The 15,993-nt window shown below is 41.2% G+C and overlaps 2 protein-coding genes across 3 annotated transcripts; both read right to left on the bottom strand.

Moving 5' to 3' along the window:
• Positions 1–117: 117 nt before the first annotated feature.
• On the bottom strand, positions 118–2,720 carry LOC121188525 (L-proline trans-4-hydroxylase-like). 2 transcript variants are annotated; one of them, XM_041048330.1, is made up of 7 exons: positions 2,687–2,720; positions 1,691–1,862; positions 1,302–1,563; positions 1,129–1,220; positions 788–927; positions 590–694; positions 118–487 (listed from the first exon to the last, which is right to left on the bottom strand). In XM_041048330.1, exons 2-7 carry the CDS (start codon positions 1,821–1,823, stop codon positions 401–403), a joined length of 819 nt encoding a protein of 272 aa, XP_040904264.1. In that variant the 5' UTR covers positions 1,824–1,862; positions 2,687–2,720; the 3' UTR covers positions 118–400. The 2 variants fall into 2 exon arrangements, with proteins under 2 accessions (XP_040904264.1, XP_040904261.1); XM_041048327.1 differs by having other exon boundaries at positions 1,691–1,889; positions 2,687–2,716.
• A 689-nt stretch (positions 2,721–3,409) lies between these two features.
• On the bottom strand, positions 3,410–9,779 carry si:ch211-153b23.7. Its single transcript, XM_041048966.1, has 7 exons — positions 9,492–9,779; positions 6,803–6,953; positions 6,270–6,413; positions 5,946–6,074; positions 5,586–5,825; positions 5,159–5,284; positions 3,410–4,796 (listed from the first exon to the last, which is right to left on the bottom strand). Exons 1-7 carry the CDS (start codon positions 9,641–9,643, stop codon positions 4,569–4,571), a joined length of 1,170 nt encoding a protein of 389 aa, XP_040904900.1. The 5' UTR covers positions 9,644–9,779; the 3' UTR covers positions 3,410–4,568.
• Between the last annotated feature and the right edge of the window lie 6,214 nt (positions 9,780–15,993).

Genomic DNA, 15,993 nt, shown 5'->3' with positions numbered 1-15,993 from the left:
TTACCAAATCCTAATTACAAAATCATATTGGATCATATTGCAGTCCTCTATTGATATACAGTTCGGAACGCACTACATAACATCTTAATGTATTGCAAACTTTAGGTGAACTGGGAAAACAGCTCAACTGAAATTCAGGTTATTTTGTCATTTATTTTAAAGCTTTACAAAACAGTCCAGTTAAATCTGCATGTGGTATAATACAATGCCCACTTTTTCCAAACAATAAAATAAAATTGTATCAACTCATAATCTGTGTTGAGACATTTCAGTACAAACAATATAGTACAAACTACACCATAGAAATCTGTTATTGTTATATATTATCTCATTCATGAACATATAAAAAATTCCTGTAAAATGTAACAGCTCCTGCAATTAGAACAAATCCAGGAAGTATTCATGTGCTTTTGTTGGAGAAATGGTTGAACTGATCTGTTCCACAAACCAACGCTGTGGCATGAAATTTCCTGGGACGATCAGGATCCTAACAGGAACAGAAAGAGTTGGGATCATTAAAAATGTCAGACCTAACAAAATTATCATGGGCACAAATATAGGAATACATATATACTCATGTCTGTCTCACCTCTATGGGGTAAGCACAGGTGGGAACATAACGGATCACAAACCCACAGCGCCTTCTCTGCGATGTGTTGGCATCACTGGCATGGACAAGGAGTCCATCATGGATCTTATAAAACAAATCCAAAATCCTGATTTATTCACTTTGATTGTACTCAAATCTATTGATAATCATCTCATCATAAATAAAAAATAAACTCACAGACATCTGCCCAGCCAACAGAGGACAAAACACAGCTTCATCAACCTGCACCAGCTCCTCTGGGATCTCCTGGTTGACTGACAGCATGTTTCCAGGGCGGATGGCCTGACGATGGGGCAACATGCCAGAGCAGTGGCTGCCTATAGGAGGAAAAAAGTTAACCTATGTGATCAGTTTGCAGATTTTAGAGAGTACATTTTATTGGCAGACAAGATTGTCTTTATAGTTTTGGCTGGGAGTCAAGAAAAGCTTTTCATTTTATTTAGCTAAGGTCCAAACAGGACAGTGACTAAAAGATATAAACTTGCAAGAAAAGTGAAAATGTAGAGTAGCTGAGGTACCTGGGATGACCTGAAGGGCTCCATTCTCTTTCAGTGAGTCATCTAAAGCCAGCCACACAGAGAGAACAGAGCCACCAGCAATACCCCAATACCTGTGAACACAATTACAGTTAGACAAAACAAAATGAAGCAAAACAAAACCTTTAAATGTTTTTTCACTACTTAAAATCTACCTCATGTCCTGATGCCAGGCCACGTATGGAAGTCCATTCTCTCCAGTATTCCCATCAGGTTTGGTTTCTCCTTCTTCACTCTCCTGGATGTTGGCTGGTTTGAGTGCTGGGTATTTGCAGATGAAGCGGGAGTCCAGCAGGATGATATCAGGACCCAGGGCAGCTTTGACCGCTTGCAGGACGCGGGGGTGTTTGATCAGGCCCATCACCCACGGATACTGAAGGTGAACATTGTGGAGGCTGTACTGGGTGTACTCTTCACCTGGATGTACACAAATGTAAACATACCTATTCACTGACAAATGGTTAGGGGTTAGTTTGAGTAATTTCTGCTCTCCCCTCTTTCCATGACTAACTCCCAGACCTGTGTATCTTCCAGTGATACTTACCAAATTCCTTCTCCAGCTCAGAAAAGGCACGTCTGGCTTCCCTCAGCTCCGTCTCATTTAGTACAGGCAGTGCTGAGACGAAACCCTGCTGGTTGTAGGTCTCTCTGATCGATGAGCTCTGCTGTTTATCCATCTCTAATAGACTGTTTCTTCTGCTGATGCTTCGGGCTCTCTGCTTCCAAAATTTATAAGGTAGAGACTGTTGGTGGTGTTGGTGGAGGTCAGGGGGGAGAACAGTGAGGTTTAACTATAGAAAAATTCAGTGCAAGAATAATTATCTTGCTTTCCATCTGGCCTGATGGGGAGAAAAACATCTAACCACATAGAGGTGGGTCACAGTGAGCACCACCTTATTCTCCCTGTCCTTCGAGACCAATATAACCCTGTTACTACACCTCAGGACCCATCTGAACCGAGCTGACTGTGTGTTAAGAGTATCTAACTATCTGTTAACACACACAGTCAGCTCGGTTCAGATGGGTGTGTTAAGAGTCTCTCTGTTAAGTTATAATTATCTGTTGGCCTGAAACAGGCCCAGAAAAGAACATTACACTTGTTATAGCAGAAAAGGGAAAGAGCACTGAAAACAGTCATTTAGCCTCCATGATCCTGTGAATAAAATATTCAGACATGTCCTGCAGTGGACCTGCAGAACCAAAGCCAGATTCATAAAGTAAAACTGTCAAGTGAAATAACTTTTAAATTCTTGCGTTCCTAATTTGCTCAAGTAAAGAACAAAAATGTAACTCACTGAAATGTGTAGATACTGAAAGTTCCTCTTTTTAGCGTTTTAAATTATTGAAAATTGCTGCATTAACAAATAAGCAGCACCTTGTGCAAGTAGTGTCATATCTAATTACTTTATCAATACTATGCACTGTTGGCAGTTTAAACACATTTACACCCATTTTTGTTTTTTGTTTTTCATGTAAAGTCCTACAAATTCAACAAGCAATAACCACAACTGTTTTAGTAAGTACTGGATTATCTCCATACCTGTCTTCTGTTCAGTCTTGTTCTTTCTGTGAGTCTGGACTCTGGATTCTGAAAAAGCTCCTCTGTGGCAAGTATTATATACTGCACAGAGCATCATAAGGAAACTCCACTTCCCTTTTCAGAATTTCAACATCATCTCATCACCACATCATGTGATCCTACCTTTCAAGTAAAACAAAAGAGGAAAACCCATAACCTCATGACGTATGCTTTGCCTTTGCATTGTTGTGGAGTCAAGGTGTGTTGGTGCACTTATTGACTGAGTAACATGAAACCTCTTCCCCTCAGGAGAAACGTGCCAGGTGTTAGCTCCAAGACTAACGTCATGTTTTACCACCAGGAAACATTTCTGGTGCTGCCCTTTATTTTGAAATTAGAGTGCTTTGACTGATACTTTTTTCTTTCACAGCAACTCATTATTCTGTCAGATGAACTTTCCCAATCATCACTACCTCATATTTACCTTGACTGACAGAGGCATGACTGACCACAAGACAAAGACATACAGTATTTCATGTTCTGTGTGGTGTGGTTGGTGAAATGGAAAACACCCTCTCCTTTTAACTTTTAACATTATTATTGTTCATTGTTCAACAAATTGTTAGTTTAAAGATAAAAGAAAAAGTGAAACATATTTGAGGATGCAAATACAGTTAAAAACACAAACTAAAAACACATGATGCCTCATGCCACGTGGAGCCCTTGTGCTTATTACAACACCAAGATACCGAAACGTCATTTTTATTTTACAGTGTGTGAAAATGTGTGAGTAGACATGATTAATTGATAAACTGATCACTGATCACAAAATAAAACAAAACAAAATAGTACTTGTATGTATACTGTGTGTCATACAAAAGACAAGTTAAGTTTTTTTTCTTTAGCCTGACAGGAACTTTCCAAGGATGCTGAGAAAATTTACCGAGGAAAACCCCTAATCACCCTTTGGCCCCTTCTGCAATGTGATGATATGTGTCAGTAGTTTCAGTGGACCAGTGACCGGGAAAGAAAAGCAGTAAACCTTTCAACTTCCTGGTGACAGAGCAAACATTAGCTCTGCAGCACAGTCCAGAAGCGATCCACCGTTTCCCCAACAGCTCTTCCGGGGGCTTTCTTGTATCACTGGTAACACATTTCATTATACATTTTAATGAGATAAGGAGACTGAGAGGAAAATATTCTTACAGACTTCAGAGGAATCCAGTAAGGAAACAAACATATCATCAATATGACATATCATCAATCATAAGGTGATAAATGTGGGTAATACCCTCCTGTTGAAGCAGGTGACAAACCACCAGCACAATTAGATCAGTTCTCAGTATTTATTTTATAATTATAACCATTTATGGCTTTTCAAAATATAAAAACTTACTATCCACATGAGAGTGAATATAGAAAATTAACTATGGAGAAAATTATATATTAGAAAGAATTATATTAGCTACATTAAATATATAGAGATAGCAAAGTTAACAAGTGTTAAAAAACTAAAGCCCCAAGTAACTATAATCTAAAACTGAAGTTTACCCTTTCAATATATTTATGAAACTTACCAAGGAGAAACTCTGAAGGGCAAGTGAAACATTTGACCCTAGATTTGTTCATGTTGGGCTACTTCCCTAAACCTTTAGTACATGCTATTTACTGTCAGCATTATTCAGATAATGCAGCTGTTTGAGAGAGAGAGAGATGGACATTTGGAAATCTGAAAAAGAGTCCAAAAGAATTACTGCAGCCCCTCTGCAACACCTCTGTGCTGGTTTTTCAAATGAGAGTGAAAACAAATCATTGACACGTGTGACTTTCATTTTCCATGAAGTGTAAGAGTTTAAACTCTTACACATCATGGTGCATGGTCAGGGTTTTCTCTCCCTCTGCCTCAGTCTGACACTTTGTCCCTGTTCTGGTGCTTGGGGCAGAGTGGGTGATGCTGTTTTCTTTTCTCTCCACTTTGTGTCCTCTTGTCTCCTCCTGGCGGCTGCTGTTCATTATTGCAGCGGTGGATAAGCACAGGGTCCTTGTTCTGAGGCGTTTTCTTTAACAACAGCCGCTGCAGCATCTGTTTGTCAGACCGCTCCCTTCGGAAGTCATCCTCATAAACCTTGAGCTGTAGCAAGGTCAGAACACCAGACAGAATCAGTCAAAAAAAAAAAAAAAAAAGTGAACAGACAAAACACATCTTTGGGATATTCATGCAAACATTTTCTTAAACCCTTGGAGGAGATGTAGAGCTGTAAAAATATCTCATCACGGGAGTTTATTTATTTATTTATTTTTAATTAGGCTTCATCATCGACCATATGATTACCAGAGTATGCTTAAACTGCTACTGCACTACCTGTACACCACAAATTTAACTATATTTCTTCTTTGGGGGGGTCAAAAATGGACTAAGAATTTATGTTTATGGTGCATGTGCACATGACTTTGTGTGTGTGTTTTATGTGCACATGCACAGACAAACATTACCTGCTCTTGCAGTAGTGCCACCTGTTGGCGCATCTCCTCCCTCTTCCTCCTCAGCCTCCGGTTCTCCAGCAGTGTGTGTTTGTGGTCGTTATGTTCTGTCTGAAATTCCGCTTCATAAATTTGAGTCTGCTGACACAAGACATTAATGTGGCAGTGAGCCAATATCCAAGCCATACCTTGTGATCTGCAGATATTTCTTGTCACAGCATAACAAGAAATATCTGCAGATATTTCTTGTTATGCTGTGAGCACATTTCAGAACAGCACACAGCCACCACCTGGTGGTGCAGTTCACTGTCTGATTCAAGTCTCATTCTAAGCGTTAAGCAAATCTTTCCCTGGCAACAGTGAGTTGACATCAGTTCTGCTCTCATCACATCAGAAATGAGAATGTTTTTTGATGCTGTGTGGAAAAGAGCAGCCCCACCTGACATCTCAGCGCCTGCAGCTGCTCTTTTAGATCCTGCACTTCTTGCTGGGAGTCTCCCAGTGCTCCCAGTGAGGTACTGCTGCTCTGGCTTTTTCCCTGCCACTGTGCCTCTGGGCTTGAGGAAGCTGAGAAAATAGTGGGTGAAGGGTTGCATCCAGAGAAGTGGCTGGGTGACAGGGTGGGTGGATTACTCGTGGGGCAGGACACAGGACCACTAACCACAGCACTGAAACTGCCCTTTAGACAAAACAGAAGATAAAGTGATGAGCGGCATTCAAGTCATAGATAAGAGATTATTGACGGACATGGAAATGTTCACACTGATCATGTGCACAGACCTACTGTCAGGTCTCATACCTGTCTGGCAGGGGGGCTGGCTCTCTCTGAGTGGTGCATCCTGTTCTCCAGCAGCCTGACATATTCTTGCAGCTCCTGGTTCTTCTTCAGCTCCTGCATCAAAGCCTGCTCGTAGTACTCTTTTGCACTCTGCAGCCCCAAGCGAAAGTAAAAATCACACATGTAAACCACAAATGTTGTGTATCACAATGTAAACCTGCGAGACGATAACCCAGAATTTAGGAATTCCCCCGTGCACTGTATCTACATCCACTTTTGATGGTATATGCCAGTGCACCGATCTGGGTTTTTTGCAGCGTGCTTGAGGTACTTCTGCGTGTTTACCTGTTGGTGCTCCACTTTGAGCAGCAGTCTGCTGTTCAGCTGTTTGATGGCAGTGTTCTCCAGCTCCAAACCCTCCAGTCTCTGCTGTAGACTCAGCGTGGCGCTGCGGTACACCTGGTCCCAGTCCTCATTCAGCTTCATCAGCTGTACCACAACATCATCTTCATCATCATCACATAATCACCACTGCCATTGCCTCCACTGTTGCCATTGATAGCATCATTCATTTCATCGTTACACCACAACGTGGGCATCAGGAAGTGAATTCAGGTCAGAGAGTTAAAATACTCTCTACTCACTGAACACATGACAGCTTACATCGGTTGAGAGAATCATTTTCCCTTGCCTCCTTTTTGTTAAGCAGCATCTAATTAAAATCTGGAAGCAATGGTTGTATTATTGTGAAAAATTTGACTTTAATGATGATTCCTCACAGCTTAGCAGCAGTTTTCACACAACGCCCACAGTCCTCCTCTGGCATTCAGAGAGAACTAAATGTAATTGCCAACATCAGCAATAAGGTGATGCTGTACCTCTTTGTTGACTCTGCGGAGCTCAGTGTTCTTGTTGAGCAGCAGCAATTTCTCCTGGTCAGTGGAGGTGACTGTCATACTCTCAGTGATCAGAGTGACTTGCTCCTCAGTGGACAGCAACCTGTCACCCACGGGACTCACATCCTCTGTCCTGCACACACACAGACACACACAAACGGTTTACACATTGAACACGTACGCACAAGATATGTGCCATAAATAAAGTCATGATGATGAACATTAGCAGAGGATTTCCAATAATAAGCAAACACACGTACGCACACAAGAATGTCAGGGTACTTTTGAACGCCCACTCACATAGAGTGCACTTACAGAGAATCGAATCGAGTTATTATGCACACCCACGCACACACATGCATGCACAGTCACATTATGCACTCAAGACACTCACACACACACACACAGGCGCATTTCTCTGCATCTGCTCTCCTGGCCAATCAAAATCTCTGTTTATAATCTGATGTATTTGCATCTCGATAGCCTCTGGAAACAATGCGGGTGATGATCCCTGGAAAATGTTGATTTCCATTAAACCACTTGGAGAAAAGAAAAAATATTTGCAAAGATTAATTAGTCAAACCAGCTTCCTCTCCGCCAGCCATGTTGTGAGGTCTTGTCCAAAAGGAATAGCTGACAGAGAGCTAAAGCCAGGGGGGGTCAGCAGCTCAGGGACGCATGCATGTATCCCCCGGGGCTTCTTCACACAAACATACTGCTGGACTGCTGTCACCTCAGAGAGCTAAGTGCTACAAAGAACCACAATCCACGATCACCTCTGATCCCCCTTAAGGCTAAACTCCCCCGCAAACTCATACTTTCATCCACTTGTGTAGTGTCCTTCTATGTGAAAACTGATGTTACACAATCACAGGTCAAGGCAGCACAAATGGTAAGATGTAGGTCTGTTTCATGCTAAAATGACACATAAGTATTTTTTACAGTTTTCACCCTGTGGGATCTCAGAAATTTAAGATGAAAAATTCTTTGTCTTCTTAAGCTGTCATATCTGTCTGTTGAATGAAGACTACAGCCAGAAGAGAGTTAGATTAGCTTGACATAAAGACAGGAAACAGGGGAAACAGCTAATGTCACTGTGTCCAAAGGTAACAAAAAAACCCCTCCCCCTTAAAAAAAACCCAACTCGTTGCAGTTTTACAGGGGGTCATGTGTGGGACTATTTGTCAACTGGGACCAGTGATTTTCTGGAGTTTCCACTGCTGCCTGGAAACCAGCGATGACCCCAGGTAAAATCACAACTTCTTGCTATTGGCTAGCAATTGGCCAGCTGCTGGCTGTTTGTTTCTTTTTTTTTTTAAATGACTCTTGTAAAGAATTGTATTTAGAATTTTTCCCAAAACAAACTTTTCTTAATTCTCAAAGCCTGTGAATAATGTTAAAGATATGTTTTCAAGCTCAAAACGACATTTCCAGAAAAGATATCATCCTAGAGCAGATGACCTCCACAAAATATACCGCTGTTTATGTGAAACCTACATGACCTCATGAGATAATCAAAATGGGTCATCACGTAAGTTGACCCAGAGTCAAAATATTTGTCTAAATCTACACTCTGAACCACCTTGCATCCCTCTGGGTTCAACAAGGTAGGAGGGGGCTTTAGTGAAGGATGTTTATGGCCACTAATGAGTGAATCATCCACACTGAACCAACAGGGTCTGCAGTGTAGGATGAAGACAGAAGCTGATTTTTTAGTGGCCAGTATGAGCACAAACTGTCAACATACCCATGTCCAATAGCTTGGTCTTGGCAAGTCAGCAGTGTTCAGCCATCCTATCGGGACCACACCGGCTCCCTGATCCAGAGCCTTTTCTCTCTCAGTTTCTCTGACAGCTGATATACACTGTGTGACCCAGTTTCACAAAGTTTTCAATTGAATGGCGTCTTGGAAGGACACCAAAATGCCACTGCTTCCTGCAGCAATATGCTAATTCACTGTCATGGCATATGATAAAGAGAGAGATAATATCTTTCCTTCTTGCTGATGGCAACTCTGACAAATATCACTCTAGATGGATCTCCGTGTGTAGCTGGTTGATGGCCACAGTCGGATCCCCTTACAGAGAAGTGTTGAGTTTCACAGTTCAAGATGGCTATTTTAGGGCAGACTAATCATTTGTGTAGGTAGTGTGGTCACGACATTTACCAGACATACCCACATGAAAAATCATCACTATCACTCACTTAAATACAAAAGGAAGAGTTTAATAGATACTGTTATTAGTTTTTGCTTTTCTTCATTCTTTTTTTTTTTTTTACGTGTCAGCTTATCAGTGTTGTGAAATAATGAACTGAAGCCTACATCTTTGTGACCTCACTGGAAACTCCACAGCCCCTCTTTATTCCTCCTCTGACTAAACTTCTTCATCAAGCACCTCTGAAAACATGATCAGAAATATAATCTATCTATACTTTTACTTTCAAACTGTTTCTTGAATTTCATGGATTACAGAGAATGATCGCTTCTAACTTATTACTTATTGTATAGAGTTTAATATTTGTTCACTCACAGAGGGATCTTATTTAACTTTGAGGTAGTATTTAAGGCTGTAGTCAGCAAAGTTCCTACATTAAAATGTTACATTTTACTGATAGATGTTCCTGTTTTTGTGTCCACCCCGCATGTGTAGAAATATATGAACATACTCACCATAATTCTTCAGCTGAACTGTGTTTCTGTTCGCTCTGAGGGAGTCTACTGTCACTCTTAGGCGAAGTATCTTTCTGTGTTTCTGCTGCTGCTGTTGTTGGTGAGGATGATAGTGATGAAGAAGATGATAAAGACAGTACGTCTCCATCCATGACTGATCCAATCTTCAAATCCTCATAAAGTCTGAAACAAAATTAAAGCGCCGCTGTACATACAAGGGGTGAAGTTTCTCTTCAAATCCTCCGCTAAGCATGTGGTGGAAAGTAAATAGTGTCGTCAGTACTGATACGTAGCAAAAGAGGAAGTAGTCGAGACCAAGAGGCCCATGATGTGAAGTTTAGAGAAAAGGAAGTGACACGGCCAAACTGTTTCAGCTTTATCTTAAAGAGGGCCTGTCCCGCTGTGGTTAACTGTATAAATGTAATGTACCTCACACTGTGTGATCGTATTGTATTCAAAGTTTTTACCGAGTTGACATAGTGTTTAGTTTTGACATCATTTGGAGAATCTGGGAAACTCCACTCCGTGGTAGTAAGTGTATGTATGAGTGTGTGCATGCGTGTGTGTGTGTGTGTCTGTGTGCTTGGAGACTGTTGCCAGTTAACTGAGCTATTGCGTCTTGTGTTTTTAAATGAGCAATTCAGGAACGAGCTAAGAGGTGGGGAGCTGAATAGATCTGCATAATTTCTGCATGATTACATATTGCAGGATGTGTAATTGATAATAATGGTAATACGTACATTAATTCATGACAAATAATGATAGGGTCAAGCTGATTACATTCACCAGTCTGCTCATTACTGGGATTGAGGGGAGTGGACTGCAACAGGTTAATTAGTAAATCACATGTTCATCCAAGAGACAATCAAGTAAATTAAAGGATTTTTGTTAATTATTGTCCTCTTAGTCAGGCTAAGCTGTCTTTTATTAACACTAAGAGAATTAATTTGCCAACCTCGTTTGCTACACGTTCTCCTCCACCGACTCCCGAGTCCAATAGATTCAAGGCCACTTTGGGTAATGCCTGGGAAAAAGGTCCAAACAAACATTACAGTTGCAGTCTATAAAATGTCCAGCTCTAAAGCTAGGTTTAGAAGAAGAGAATTTAAGTTGAGAGGTCAAAAGTTGTATTTATTGGAAACCACCTGATGTTTTTGGTATGATAAAAACAGAAAGACATTTTTAGGCATGGTATAGGGGCATGACTCTGACGACAGCAATGTTGGTCTTTGGGTTGGCTGGTCAAACACTTTGTCTGACACTGACACACAGTGTCATCACTTTTTAAGCTGATATGGCAAACAACCATCAAACATTTACTTATTTACACATCCAAAAGTTACAGAGCAACGTTAGCTTTCATTTGGAGTCATGTTTCTGCCACCTGGTGAAGTGTTACAGTCATCCTCCTTTTGGCTCCTGTCTTTGATATCCACCAATGCCTGAGGGAAATATCTAGTTCATCAGCTGCTAAATGGTCCACTGTGTTTACCAGCTAGTCACTAACTGTGTTTATGTTCTCTCTGCTGCTCTTTGGTGTCCTTCGTACAGACAGTATTGTAAAGACATTCATGGCGCCTAGAGGATGAATCCTACTGACTAATGTGATCATCTTACTTTTCCTCTGGCGCTACCAAGAGGCCAAAATTCCAATTCGCTAAATACTTTGGTTTACTTTGACCATATAGGCTACCTGAGAAACCAACATCAGCCTCAGCTGTACTTTGTGTGTGGTGCTAATTAGAAATTGTTATCTTGCTAACATGCTAAAGTGAGATAATGAACGTGATGATCATTATTGTTAGCCCGATAACATTCCAATAATCAGCATGTTAATATTGTCATTATGAACATGTTAGCATGACGCAGTCAAATTTGGCTCAAAGTATCAATATGTGCCTGAGTAAAACGTCAGAATCACTATCATGGCTGTAGACTCTATTGCAGGCTCCATTTTCCCCATGGATATGCTATTTGTTGTACTTTGTTTTACTTTTGGTTTTGTACATCTGTAACCAGAAGATGTCTCAGTGACTTTTTTTTATCTTTTAGATTGGTGTGATTTAGATACTGTGTGATGGGCCAAATACCATTAACTTATTAACTTATGATTGTGGTTTACCTCAGTTCAGACAGCAGTAGATCACCGAACAGATTTTAGACTCGTGGGAAAAGTAAATCAAGATTATAAACTGAGTGTTGTTTTCTACTGTGGTATACAAAGAGCCAAGTGAAAGTCCATGTTATTTTACCATCTCATGGGCCGCCATGAGATAAAAGCAGAAGAGGCAACAAAATGTGTCAGTGATGCCCAATGGCCCCAACTTGCTCCAGTGATTCCATTCACATGTCTGTGCCATCTATCATGGATGCCAGTCAGAGTATTGCTGTGCCAAGCAGAGGCTTTGCAGGGAGGCCCAACGAGGAAGTAGCGATGCAGTGCCTTTATTGACCCAAGCCTCTGTCAAAGCCAAGGACAAATGGGCTGCTGCTCCACGGGGGGATTGATTTTTAGTCTAACAGGATATTGTGGAGAGGAATAGAGAGTAGCCCATGGAGTGAGGTTAATACTGCTCCTGTATGAGCCTGAACATACAGGAATTCTTCACTAGTTACAAGGAAAAAGTCTGGGTTTTTGAACTGGACCGGACCAAATAATGCTCTTTAACTCTTAGTCTCTCTGTAGACCCACTGAAACTGCACGTACGTTTGTCTCCAGTCTCCAGCTACCACGGTTTGGCCAGCTCAACCAGTGTCAGGGATTGAATCTGACCAACGGGTTCAGTGACTGAATGCATCTCCAGATGTTTCTACGATCATAATGATCATAAAATCATAAAATAAATAACTCAGCACTTCTGTGTGCATGTCTGGACTGCATGACTGTGGTTGAGCATGTGAGTGGAAGTGTAGGCTCTGGAGAACTTTTGTCAAAGTTTGACATTGCATTAACCTGTCCTCTCCTCGTTAACCACAAAGGGAAGTGACACTCATGCATGAGAGCATACATGCAAACTTGCATTCACTCACATCCATACACACAAACACGCTCTAAGTACTGTGTTCGTGCTTAATGCGGTGCTCTTCTTATGAGACAAATGCATCAGAATTGGTGATATTTAACTGCTCTGACAGGCAAATCAAGGAAAGATTGAGAGTGAATCCCAAGCCGATACACAAAGAGCAGTACATAACAATGTTGCATGCTGATTTGAGTGTATCCTCCAAAGAAGAACGTGCTTGCATGCAGACCGAAGCAACTGAAGGTAATTTTAAATGCAGCAGCTGTCAGTAATATGAAAGGCTCTTTAATTAAGCATCTGATGGCATTCTCAGTCTCCCCCTGTTGACAGTATTACCATGAAAAAAGAAGGTTATGAATGGAAAAGCTGCTGTTGTTTAAAAAAAGAAAAGCATGAAACAAACTGTTCCAGCTTTGAAATTCTCTTAAGAATTCCTGTAAGTTCAGGGTCTCTCTGCTGCTTGCAGTATTTCATCAGAAATGTTCTGCACTCGGTGGCATCAACAGCAGGAAAACAAACAGGGAATCTATTAAGTGGCCAATGTCTATGGAAAATAGAGGATAGCTGCGCAGATAAAGAATGCAGCACTTCTAAATTGATATTGATCACATGTAATGAGATGCACCTCTCTTCTTTGTAACACCTCTACCCCACCACAACAAAATTCACACAGACTTTTGTAGAGTTAGAGACAGAGACAAAAGAGACTGTTCAGATAAAGTTTAGTGTTGACAGGCAGGTAGGCAGGTACAAGGGCTGACAGAGAGGGAGCAGCTATTGTGTCATGTACTATTCAGAGCAATGAAGGCTGGCTTTATAAATCTGATAACTTTCGAAGCTCTATAACTGATCAAACACCATCAGTTTTATGATTAAAAAAAAAGACCAGAGACATGCGGAACCTAAGAGATTTGAAGGGGAACTCCGTCGGTTTTACACATCAAAGTCTGTTTACAGGTGTTGAGGTGTAGTACTGCATACAGTATGTGGGGGAAAAAAAAAAAGTTGTACAAAGACTTTGATGGCTCCAGAGGGAGCTGCGTGAAATCTGATAAATCCAGCCGAACTTTTGGCAGACATGCTGTATTGGGTAATGTAGGCATCAGGCTTTTGACACTCAAGAAGAAAGCTTGGAATTAAAAAGACGATATCTCGCTAGAGAACTAAATGTGTATTAACCCTCAGCTAAAAAATATTCCTCAAAAATGCACACTTTACTCCTGTTTGAGTAACATTTGCTAAAAACTACAGTGGCGAGCTGTTTTGAAAATGACTTCACCTTTTTTTTACAGAAATGAAACTGAATATCTGTGGCCTGTTTATGACTCTCCAGTGGCAACCATAGGATTTGGGGCAGAGAGCCACAGACAAATTAGGGAAGTTAGAAAGCACTGAGAAGTGGATTCATAAATGGTTTCTTTTGATTTTTCATGTGATTTTTGGGCAGTAACAAAAATAGAATGACACCAGACTCAACATGTAACACCATGAAGTTGTTGTTATTTCTCACAGTCCCTTCTGATTGCATATGAAAAGCCCTGGGTTGCAGAAAGCCAGACAGACTGTGTTCTGCAAAGTTTTAATGTGACACTTGCTATTAATTTGGCCAGTTAATCACAAATGCTCACTATTCTCCATTAACTAAGCTTTTAATGCTCCCATTAAGAATTAATGTCACCCTACTTTGCACTTCAACATGGGTGAGCTCATTAGAGACAATCTCTGAACATGGCTCTTCTTTGCCCAGCCATGACACAATACATCAAAGCCCCAGTTCACTGTCTAGATTATATTGTTGGGGAGTAAATCTGATCTGGTCAATTTAAATCTGTAGCCGAGCCAGGTCCATCATTATCTCCTTGTGTAATCTGAATCTCCATTTAAAGTTCCATCTACATGTCCTTCATTTCTTTGTCCTTGCTCTTTCTTTTCCTCAATCGTTTTATTCTTCTTCTGTTGCCTCCTGTTGTCTTTCTCTCTGTCCTTCCTTCTGTCTTTTCTCCTCTATGTCTCCATCCGGACAGGAGGAGGAGAGCCAAACACTTTGCATATCTGGCCTAGACCTCCGCCGGGTAGTTATGACCCCTATTTATCAGCTGTAGAAATTATAACAGGTGACAAAAAGATGGAGCAGCACTAGGTTCTTCTGCAGTGTACACTGTGAATCATAATCACAGTGCGATGGGAGAATTACAGTGAAATGCTCCCTGCATCTTTTTCATTTAATTAGACATGGCACTGAGCTGGAGTAGCTCTGCTTACTACACTGACTAGCAGATGGAGAAGGACGAAGGCCCCGAGCCACACAAGCATCCATAAACACATGAATCTGTCAAGTGTGTGTGTATGTGTGTGTGTGTATATAGCAAACATTGTACAGGTAAAAGGGTGTGTGTAGGTTTAAGGGCAGCAGGAGTTTGCAATATCACAGCAGGCTGCATCCGAAAGATTTCATTTTCCACATATGCTTGCACCCTAATCTGTGCACCGGCTTAGAGCTGGAGAGCTGAATTGAGGGAGAGAGGGAAGGGTTGTATGGAACATGCATCGCATCGGAGTACCTGGGAAAATGTCAGAGCAAAGAATCAAACAAAAATAAACTCTCAGAATTTAACCCCATGGTGTACATTTTACATTTTACCCAAGCTTAGCCAAGAGACAGTCAGTCAGTGTCATTCATGTGCTGATCACTGGCCCACGATGTGACCTTATGAACAGCTGAGCCAAGTATCGATCCTGAGCTGCAGAGTTCACACTGGCCATGACAATAAACACTCTCATAACTCTATTCTGTTGCTTCCGGTGAGCTGAATTCTCCAGCAGTGGTGTGAGGTGATGTCATATTTCCTGGCAAGCCTCTTGCGATCGCTCAGCCATATGAATAAACGCATAGAGCAGCACACATTTGCTGAAACAACAGAAATTCCCATTTTAGTCATTTCAGAACAGTGTGTGGTCATTACGGGGCAGGGGTAAAGTAAATGGGAGTTCCATGACCTGTGAAATATGTATCTGGAAGCCACACCTTGCATTAGTGAACTGCTGTGTGTGTGTATATATATATATATATATGTGTGTGTGTGTGTGTTGGCTAAAGGAATATGAACTGAAGTCTGTGGGGATGTGAGCTGAAGGGGCGGGATTGCTGTGAGCCTGCAGGCTCTGGATCAGCCTGACAGAATCAATGGGATCAATTAACATAGGGCCCAAGTGAAAGCAAACACTATATCAAATCCATCTGTAATCCACTACGTGTTTCTTCAGTTTGTGTGTGTGTTTGGATAAGCACAGGTGAATATTCTGAGGATCAGCACATTGTGTGCAGAGAAAAAGAAAGTGAATAAGAAAAGAAAGAAAATGATAATTCCACTGGCGAAAGACAGGATTGTGCAATTCATGATTAATGTCTCTTTAACACAAGGGAACGCATGCATACTTTTTGTTTTCAGTTGAAATTCAGTTAGCAGAAACAGAACAAG

This window comes from Toxotes jaculatrix, chromosome 10 (genome assembly GCF_017976425.1).
Source record: "Toxotes jaculatrix isolate fToxJac2 chromosome 10, fToxJac2.pri, whole genome shotgun sequence".
NCBI lineage: Eukaryota > Metazoa > Chordata > Actinopteri > Toxotidae > Toxotes > Toxotes jaculatrix.
This window is presented reverse-complemented; position numbering and strand designations above follow the sequence as displayed.

Excerpts from the sequence above, each read along its gene's own strand:
- LOC121188525 (XM_041048330.1), bottom strand. The coding sequence starts at position 1,823 with ATGGATAAACAGCAGAGCTCATCGATCAGAGAGACCTACAACCAGCAG. Across the intron at positions 1,564-1,690 it reads TGAGCTGGAGAAGGAATTTG|GTGAAGAGTACACCCAGTAC; the intron begins GTAAGTATCACT and ends GTGTACATCCAG. Across the intron at positions 488-589 it reads CCTGTGCTTACCCCATAGAG|GATCCTGATCGTCCCAGGAA; the intron begins GTGAGACAGACA and ends TGTTCCTGTTAG.
- si:ch211-153b23.7 (XM_041048966.1), bottom strand. The coding sequence starts at position 9,643 with ATGGATGGAGACGTACTGTCTTTATCATCTTCTTCATCACTATCATCC. Across the intron at positions 6,954-9,491 it reads AGTTCAGCTGAAGAATTATG|GACAGAGGATGTGAGTCCCG; the intron begins GTGAGTATGTTC and ends GTGTGTGTGCAG. Across the intron at positions 5,826-5,945 it reads CCAGCCCCCCTGCCAGACAG|GGCAGTTTCAGTGCTGTGGT; the intron begins GTATGAGACCTG and ends TTTTGTCTAAAG.